General features: G+C 53.8%; 1 protein-coding gene across 1 annotated transcript in view; it reads left to right on the forward strand.

Annotated features, from left to right (window-relative positions):
• Positions 1-9884, forward strand: part of VWF (von Willebrand factor) — a 175320-nt gene that overhangs the window by 95238 nt on the left and 70198 nt on the right. The window contains exons 21-27 of the mRNA XM_045296004.1: positions 112-246; positions 2615-2761; positions 5804-5944; positions 6108-6221; positions 7767-7923; positions 8533-8691; positions 9513-9648. Of these exons, the coding sequence (XP_045151939.1) occupies positions 112-246; positions 2615-2761; positions 5804-5944; positions 6108-6221; positions 7767-7923; positions 8533-8691; positions 9513-9648 (989 nt within the window). The remainder of the gene's footprint in view (positions 1-111; positions 247-2614; positions 2762-5803; positions 5945-6107; positions 6222-7766; positions 7924-8532; positions 8692-9512; positions 9649-9884) is intronic.

Raw genomic sequence — 9884 nt, forward strand, 5'->3', positions numbered from 1 at the left:
GGATGTTTTCTTGATGTGAACTTACCCTTTACATAAAACTCTCTCATATACATGAGTTTCTGTGGATTTATTTCTCTAATATACCCAGACTAACACACTCTCTCTTCCCAGGATCAATGTGGGGGCAACCCTGGAACCTTCCAGATCCTGGTGAGGAATGAGGGATGCGGCTACCCCTCAGCGAAATGCAAAAAGCGGGTCACCATCCTGATGGATGGAGGAGAGATTGAATTGTTTGATGAGGAGGTAAGTGCGGCCTCATCCTTGTCTCCCTCGCTCCTCCTCCATTCTCTGGCAGCTGGTTAAGAGCCCATATCAAGCATTTGCTTGGAGCTTGGGTGAATGAAACAGTGGGCACCGTGAGGAGAATGAGGTAGAGCTCCATCTCTGGCCCTGACACGGTGCTCTATAAGAAGGGTCAGCTGCGGACCATTACGGCCAGCATGGTCCTATCTTCCTAACACAAAGTACAGGCACTGTGTGGACACAGATGTGTAACCATCTATCCATAAGTATCCGAAGAACCAGTGCTTGGCTCTGCGGGGCTGAGTGGGGAATGAAAGCTAGGGGCTTTCCCTTCTTATTCTCCATCAGCTATTTTATTATACATAAAATCCCCCACAAGGTCAGCGCTCGTAGTTTTGGGTGTGTGTGGGTGGAGGTGAGGAGTGCTGGACTCATGGGATATCTTTGCTTGCTGTTATGTTTTCAGACCCATCGTTTTGCAGACTTTCTGTGTGAGGGTTTCCAGTGAGAAGTTAGGCAGATCCAGTCTCTGAGCTAAGGGTCAAAGACGAGGCTCTTAACTACCCAGGCATCACCGAGGAGGTCTTGTTTCAGTTGCCGATCCCTGGGCTCCCCTTTGGGATCCTGACTCCGCAGTTCTGGGCTGAAGCCCAGGAATCGGCATGTGAAGCGGCAGGGGCTCCCTCGTCCTCACTTTTAGGAAAGGCTGTCATGCTCAGCTGGCCCGACCAGGTATAATTCTCGGGAGACCCAGGCTCTGGGACCAACCTGGCTGGCCAGTTACCTCCCTTGTTCCGCGGCTCAGCCTGTGCACAGCCCGGCCTTTGTTGCACATGCACTCCATGCAGCTCTGGGGATGGAGGGCGACGGCGGCATCCTGACTACAGAATGCTGCCCAGCCAGCGTCGTGCTCGGCTGTGCATCAGTGGTGTCAACTCCAATCCAGAGGGCACTCTACTTAGACCAGATGACAGTGGTGACCTTGAGTAGTGTTCTCACAAATGAGCCACAAATCTGCACATTTGATTTGCTCTGCATGCTGTCACCAGGAGAGAACGTTTGCAAGGGAGTGACAGGTTCTCAGGATCAGCCTCAATTCTGTGGGGTAGATAGTCAGCCAGACACACTGAGAGGAAGGCCCTGGCCATGGTTAGCCAAGTCAAGGGCTCAGGCCTGGATCCTCCTTGTGTTAGATCCTCCTTGTGGCTAGAGAAACAAATCGAGAGACATTCATGTGTGTATAAGAAAGAGTATATAGATAGCAGAGTAATTGAAAATTGAGAAAACAGCCCAGCTAAGTCCAGATCAAGTCTGTAAGTCCAATATTATCCCATATGTCTGATACCAATCTGTAAATCTTTTTCATACTCACAACACATGCAATGATGCCGAATGCAGGAAGATCACAAGCCAGTGGGTGGAAGGTCTTGTGGATCCAGCGGCAGTAGAAGCATCTCAGTGCTGGCATGGGTCTCCACATGGCCCCTGCAGCTCCAGGACTCTGGCTGCATCAGCGTAGCTCCATCAGGCTCGTTGTCAGTAATGTCTCACAGGGAGTGGGTGTATCTGGCTTCCAGTCAACTATTTATCTCCATGGCACCTCTCAATGAGGTCTTGAAGTTGTGATCAGATTGACAAGCTCAACTCCTCCCCTTCACAAGTTGACACCAGATTATGTAACTACCACCCTCCTGCAAAGCTGGAATCTGAGCCTCCTGGCTTACAGCTGTGCCCCTCGGCCTCTCTGCTCTGCCAGACGGATGTGGGAGCACAGGGAAGGCTGTAGGGTGGGGCTTTATAAAGGGGTAGATTCTTTTAATCCACTACCTCCAAAAAATCCCACAGCTCAAACTCACAGCCACTGAATTGATTCTGATTCTCAGCAATCCTGTGGGAAAGCCCAGATAGGCCCCTGCGAGTTTCTGAGACTGATTCCTGACAGGAGTGGAAAACCTCATGCTTCTGCCCTGGAGTGGCTGGTGGTTCCCAACGCCTGCTCTTAACATGTAACTCACTCCCGGAGTTGAAGATCACGGCCACATTTCCATCCCATCCAAGAGACCACATGCATTTAAAGACCAAGTGCCAGTAAAACTGCCTTTTGTGACGTCATGGAAGCTCTTCTGTGGTTGGTATGGTTGTATTTTTAATCTCATAACTACGATGTGGCTGCCGCCTCTATAATCATCCCTTGGCCCTCTAATTCCTGAAGAGTGGCAGGTGAGATGGGCACAGGAATGTCTAGGCGTGGTCCTGTTTGAGTCAGTGGGGCAATGGAGACAGATAGGGCAGGTGAGGGGTGAGAGAGGGCCTGGAATCACGCTCCTACCTTTTCCTCCTTCCTGTTTCACCCCTTGTTTTCTTCCAGGTGATTGTGAAGAAGCCCCTTAAGGACTCCACTCACTTTGAGGTGGTGGAATCGGGCCGGTATGTCATTCTGCTGCTGGGCAGAGGGCTCTCTGTGGTCTGGGACCACCACCTGGCCATCTCCGTGGTCCTGAAGCAGACATACCAGGTGAGTGCCTTTCTCACTTCCTCTTCAGCTTATCTAAGACTTGGACCTTGTTCAGCTTCCCCAGTGGCTGCTAATGGCCCCCCCCCACTGTTTCTAGAGGAGGGGAGTCATTTCATCCAGTCATCTTGACCTTGACCTAAAGCAGCTTCTCCAGCTCACAATTAGCTGTGGCTACCTTACACAGAGCCCGCCTGCATAGGGGGAGGCTTCAGGGTTCTCCCATACACAAACAGGGCATTGACTGCTTTTGCCAGGTATGCAGTTGCTATCCAAAGAAAAAGGAAATAAAAGATTAAAGTAATGGGTTTTCCTTAGGTTTTTCGACTGAAGAGGCCAACTGATCATGTCAGACATGATGGAAAAGCCTGCACAGTATTCTGGGGTATCGCCTTAGCATTGAGTCAAGGATTCACCGAGTCTGAGAGCTGAGGACCTCCCTGTAGGAAAAGCTGTGCATGGGTTTTGTGCTGGTTTTGTGTTGACTTTACCCTCTCTCACTGGCCTGCCTGTGACAGGCAGCTCCGTGCACTACGGCTGCTGCCGCTGCGTCTCTGTAGGCGTGACCTTCGCTTGCAGCAGCGTAGGAACAGCCATCGCTTACAACTGGTGCGCATAGCGGAGGGCAGCCCTTCTTACTTTTTCAAGGGATGGCCCATTCCTTTCCTGGAAACGCCGGCTGCCGCTGAGTCAGTTCTGACATACAGCCACCCTATAGGGCAGGGTGGAAGTGCCCCGTGGGCTTCCGAGATTGTCACACTTTACAGGAGTAGAAAGCCTCGTCTTTCTCCTGGGAAGAGCTGGCGTTCTTGAACTGCAGCTGAACTAGTCACGCATTCCTGCAACCAACACTGTTGAGTTGCTGTTACGTATCAGGAAGTGCCTGGGCGGTGCAAACGGTTAGCACACTCGGCTCCTGCCTGGAGGGTTGGAGGTATATGTCCGCCCATCAGCACTCACAAGAAAGGCCTGGTGATCTGCTTCTGAAAAACCCACTGCTGAAACCCACATGGTGCACAGTTCTACCCTGACACACACACAGTCCCACAAGTCAGAGCTGACTCGATGGCAGCTTGAAGGAAACAAACCTGCTGTGTATCAGACTCTGATCCAGGCACTGGACGCACAGCAGGGCGAAACGCAACACTTTAAATACAGCCTCTATGTTAGTGCCTTCTTGCTGCTGTAGCCAATGACCACATGCTTCGTGGTTAACACAGCACACACTTGCTACCTCACAGTTCGAACGCTGGTCGACTGCTGGAGCCTCTAGCTTTCACAGGCCTCCTGCTCTCCTTGCCACGCGGTCCTGTCCTCCTCCTCCTCCTTCTCCTCCTTCCGAGCCAGCTGCCTAGCATCGTCCACTCTGCCTCTCCGCTTCTACTGGCCACACTGCTTTTTCTCACTCTGACCCTCCTGTCTTCCTGGTTTAAGTGCCCCCTGATTGTACCAGGCACCTGTAGATTATCCCAGGTAACCACCCCCGCCCCACCCCGTGCCCCGTCTCAAGATCCTTATTTTACTCCTATCTGCAGAGTCTCCTTTGCTGTGTGTCTTAGTCATCCAGTGATGCTATAATAGAAATAACCACACACGAGTGGCTTGAAACATCAGAAATTTATTCCCTTGCTGTTTAGGAGGCTGGATGTCCGATTTAGGTGCCGGACCAGGCTCTCTCTCTGTTGGTATCTTAATTTACTCCTTTTATATCTCAAAAGAGATAGGCTCAGGACACCCCCTACACTGATATGTTTGTTCAATTTAACAAAGAAAAACCAAGGGGACTATTGCCACAGGTATATGTGTATATATATATATACACACACACACATATAATGTATATACTATATATTTAGTATATATGTTTACAACATATATTTTGAGAGTACACAGTTCCAGCTGTAACACCATGCAGGGAAGCACCACCACAGATTCTGGGGATTAGGGTGTGGGCATCGTTGGGTCTAGATCTGGCTTCCACAGCCCGTGTAGAGGTGCTATTTTGGCAGGGATATGATTTTGGATTGGCTGGTCTGGTGAGACCTGTCTGAGAGATGACAGAAGTGTAGAGGTGAGCAGAGCGTCCAGGAAGACGAGGTGAGCATGTCGGTATCCGGGGAGCAGACGGGGGCAGCTGGAATGGGAGAAAGAAAGGTGCTTGGAGCCAGTGTTAGAGCCAGGTGGCCTCACTTTACCCTGGGGAGGGGCTCCTACTCCACTGACCAACCTTTGACCATTTGTGCAACTGGGACAACATCCAACCTACTCACTACCCAGTCATTTACACTCAGTGTTCTAAGCCAAATCATGTTGTCACCGATGTAACGGAGGACTAAGTCACAAGTCTTTGTCTCCAGAGCGAGTTTGCAATACGGGGTACAGACATAGCACCCTCTGTTTGCCAGACCAGACCATGGGGGTCGTTTCTTCCTGTCGTTTTATTTCATGGCTTCCGGTTTCTCAGCCACTCCTCATTCAGGAGGTGTGGCCCGCAGTGAGAGGTGAACTCAGGTGGTGTTTACTGTAGAGCAGCTGGTCTGCCCTGGCCGGGCTCCAGGGCTCCAGGCGAGGGCGCTCACTGCCTGTTAGAGCAGGCCTGTCAGCAGCCTCCAGGGCTCCCTGTGAACCAGTAGGCCCCTCTGCTCATACTTACTGGGGAGGGAGGCGGTTCAGTCTGGTAGTTCTAGGGCCAAGGCTGCCTCCTTCCCACTTCTGTCTGCCTTGGGCTTACAATGTGAAGGTGAGCAAGGGGTTTTCCCTTGTGCAGGACCTTTGCTTCCTTGTCCTAATAGGGCCGGTGAGGAGACCCAGAAAGGCCTTGGCCCGGGCAAGGCTCTGCTGACCAACCTGGTTCCCCTGGGTCTCCATCCCTGCCCCTCTTCCTCATCTTTCCTCTATCCTGCCCCCAACCCTCTTCCTCAGACACCCCTGTCTCCTTTGCTGCCTGGAACGTCCTCCTTCCTCTTCCCAGAGACGAGGAGAGGAGAGTTGAGGAGAGGGTACCCCTGAGGTTTACAGGCCTTGCCTTTTCGCCTTGTTATCAAGGAGCAAGTGTGTGGCCTGTGTGGGAATTTTGATGGCATCCAGAACAATGACTTCACCAGCAGCAACCTCCAACTGGAAGAAGACCCAGTGGACTTTGGGAACTCCTGGAAGGTGAACCCGCAGTGTGCCGACACCAGGAAAGTACGTCTGAGAGGCCTGCTTCCGGCCCACTGTATCCCACACTCTCACTGGGGCTGGAGCAGGGGCTTGGGGCTGTGGGCTGCGCGTGGGTCTGGGGAAAGGGACCTGTGGATCCTTGTGGCTGTTGGCTGGCCCACCTGTGTGCTCCTGCCTCACTCCTCAGGTGCCGCTGGACGCCACCCCTGCCACTTGCCACAACAACCTCATGAAGCAGGCGATGGTGGATTCCTCCTGCAGGATCCTGACCAGTGACCTTTTCCAGGGCTGCAACAAGCTGGTGAGGGCAGGGGACACTCAGAACATGACGTCCTGGCATGGCTGCCACCTTCTTAGCAAGTCTTGGTGGTCCACTGGTTGAGTGTCTGGCTACGAGAAAGACCTGGGGTCTGCTCCCTTACAGATCACAGTCAAGAAAGCCCCGTGGGGCAGTTCTAGTCTGTCACCTAGTGCTGCTATGAGTTGAAGTTGGCTTGGTGGCACCCAACCATAGGTAGATCTTTGGTCCCTTTCTTAGCTTCAGCCTTGGAAGAAGCACAAGGAGAAAGGGCAGTTTCTGGGGAGCGTATTGCCTGAAGAAACATTTTCCTTCTGAGCAGTGCGCAGTTTTTGCTGGCGTTTGTGAACGTGTCTCCCTTTACATTGGCCTCCAGCCTTGTTCCTCCATTGAAGGATCTCATCCCACACTTGAGTCAGAGATGTCCTTCTTCTGACACCCCTGTCTGTTTCCAGACCTATGCACGTCCTCTCACAGCACCCTTCTCCAGTCCCAACCCATTCTTCACCGAACGCGCTCTGACCTGACCTCAGTGTTTACCGCATGGCTCCTTGTGTTCATAGCACATGGTAGTGAGGGATGCCCAATACAAAGTGGAATGGGGGGGGGGGGCTCTCCCGTGTTACAAATGCACATGGGCGTGGGAGAGTATGTGTGTTTCGTGTGTGCACATACATAGTCAGCCAGGTGCATATGCACATGCTGCTGTGTAACCTGGCTACCATGGGAGTGACTGCTTGAATACATGCATCTCAGCTGTCTTGATAGTCATCCAATGATTCCTGCCCTCCCCCACCTCCGCCCCTCCGAGAACAGCAAAGGGCACTTAGAATTCCGTGACTTGGTGGCAGCCCGAGCATCTAAACTGGAGGAGGGAAGACAGTGAGAGGAGCCAGGGAAGTTAGGGCTGTTGGCACCCCCTGCAACAGTGGCCCCCACTTGAGTTCTGAATGCATTTCCAACAGAACTTCCCTGGGAAAGGCTGGTGTGTTTGGCGGCAGGGCAGGAGAGAGTTCGTGCTGTAGTTGTATGTAAATGCGGGGTGGGCTGTCCTTCCAAGAAGATTCGGGCCCAGATGCCAGGGGTAGCCAGCTCGCTCTCACTCTTCAGCATACCGGCCCCATCACACCTGCCGTTTGGCATGCTTCTCATCGCCTTTGCTGACAAGAAGCAAGGAAAGGGAATTGAGGGCAGCGTGTGTGTGTTTGCGTAAAAACACTAATATGTACGAGGTTGGAGTAGGTTAAGGGGGGATAGATGACTGCTAGGTGGACAGTTGGAAAGGGGATTGAATATTCCTTTGAACAATTCTCAGGGACCTCATAGTCCACAAAAGGCCGGCAACACTGTTTTCATCAAACATTTCTTGCTGGAAGCCAGTTTAGAATTTAATCTACCCATTCCCTCATTGGGACCATGGAACTGCATTTTGGCCCTGGCCCGGAACCTCCTTCCCTTACTCTGAGACCAGAACATTCTCGCCAAGACTAAGAGCCTGAGTTCCTGAGCCCTGGCCGGGCCTTGGCCACCCTGAGTCTCCTGTTGCAGGTGGACCCCGAGCCGTACCTGGAGGCCTGCATTTACGACACCTGCTCCTGCGAGTCCATTGGGGACTGCGCCTGTTTCTGCGATACCGTTGCTGCCTATGCCCATGCCTGTGCCCAGCACGGCCTGGTGGTGACCTGGAGGACGGCCACGCTGTGCCGTGAGTTCTTGTGCCCCTCAGGACCCTCAGACGCCCCACCCCTCACCCCGCATGTATTAGATGTCAAGGCTAACGGGGCCAAGGAGACCCCCCTCTGGGTGTGTGGGTGGATGGCCCAAGCTCAAGGAGAGCTCACGGAACCTGCCGTGTGCAGGAGCTAGTGTCATGGGAGGGAAGGGTCAGGGATGCACCACATTGATATGCAGAGATGTCTCTTCCAGGGGACTTCTGGGAGGGGGAGCCCTGACGAAGAGAAGAAGGGAGTCAGTATCTCGTTTTAACTGGTCATCGTCGCATGTGTCACTACGAATGAGCAGCTCATGTATTTACTTGGTGCCTGCCTGGCACAGGGCAAGCAACCAATCTCCTTTGTCTGCCTATGGAAAACCACTGGCTCCTGGTGTCAGGGCTTCAGAGATTGGCGGCTCTCAGGACCAGGGACTTCTGGGAGACCCCAGTTCTCCAATGCGATCATCACCTCCCCAAAGCCATTGCCGCCTTCAGTCTCATCCCAGTCTGCTCCGGGCCTCTGGGCAGAGCTGGCTTCCCGGGCTGCACAGGACTGCCTGGTGCTTGAATGGCTACAGTCCCTTTCTTCTGTCTCCACAGCCCAAAGCTGCGAGGAGAGGAATGTGCGGGAAAACGGGTATGAGTGCGAGTGGCGCTATAACAGCTGTGCCCCCGCCTGCCCCGTCACTTGCCAGCACCCGGAGCCCCTGGTGTGTCCTGTGCAGTGTGTGGAGGGCTGCCACGCACACTGCCCCCCAGGTAAGGCTTCGGTGGCGAGGCAAGGGGAGTGCTGGGCTCCTGGGACCGACTCAGGCTGGAGGGAGGGAGGGGGTAAGTGTTAGGCAAGTGGCTTCCCTGTCCTACCCACTTTCAGCTGCCCCCCAGTGCTGTCCTGTCCACGGCCTTCCAGCCCTCATGTCAGGCCAGCGATGGGTTTCGTCAAGTTGGGTCCCCATGAAATGCATTTGTGTGACTCTCTGGGTGTGGAGTCCCGGGGGCTCAGCTGCTGGCTGAAAGGGTGGGAGTCAGCATCCACTCCGAGGCCCCTCGGGAGAAAGGCCTACAGGTGTACTTTGGAGACTGCACCATCGCACACCATGCAGAACACCGCTGCCGGGGCTCCCGCAGGCTGATGGACGCAGGCTTAGCATGGCAACAGCGCTTTCTGAGAGACTTCCCTGGTATGACTGAGGACTCGCAGTGGCCATTTGGCTTAGCTTTGCCTTATTGAAATGGAAAAGGCCGCCCGTGACTAGTGACTGTTGTCCGGCACAGTGCCGACCAGAACTGCTGGAGACTTCCGGGGAGCCCAGAGAGCCCTGCAGCTGCGATTTCATTGGTCCCAGACTCGGGGTCGGTCGGTCGGTCGGGAAGCAGTACGCCCTCCCTGATTTGACGAGGAATAAAGTAGGGCACAAAGAAAGAGAGATCGTCCCTGAGGGTTGGGGTGACCACGGGAGAGGGGGGGGGCGGCAGGAGTGAACCCTGAGCTGGCTCCAGGGATGGGCTCCTGTGGTTAAGGGAGGGTCCTCCTTTGGGCAGAGGAGGACTTTCTCTCCTGATTGGAGTTTGTCGTGCAGGGAAAATCCTGGATGAGCTTTTGCAGACCTGCGTCGACCTCGATGACTGCCCTGTGTGTGAGGTGGCTGGCCGGCGCTTACCCCCGGGCAAGAAAGTCACCTTGAACCCCAGTGACCCCAAGCACTGCCAGATCTGGTAAAATAATTCTAGCCATATTCTCGGGGGTCTACTCAGAGACTTGGCTTTGGGCAAAGCGAGTTAATGAGCAGAGAGGTGAGAAGTCCCGTGGAGTCCGTGTGTGCTAGCTCATTCTTACTGAGATGGATGGGCTGGAGAGGAAAGGGGGCTGGAGCCTCTGATTCCTCAGTGGAACCCAGACACCTTGGGGGAGCACCCGTGTCTGTGGGCTCAGCACTCCCAGGAGCGGGGGG

The sequence above is a fragment of the Echinops telfairi genome, unplaced genomic scaffold (assembly GCF_000313985.2).
Source record: "Echinops telfairi isolate 266 unplaced genomic scaffold, ASM31398v2 ScPeMD7_7356;HRSCAF=8355, whole genome shotgun sequence".
NCBI lineage: Eukaryota > Metazoa > Chordata > Mammalia > Afrosoricida > Tenrecidae > Echinops > Echinops telfairi.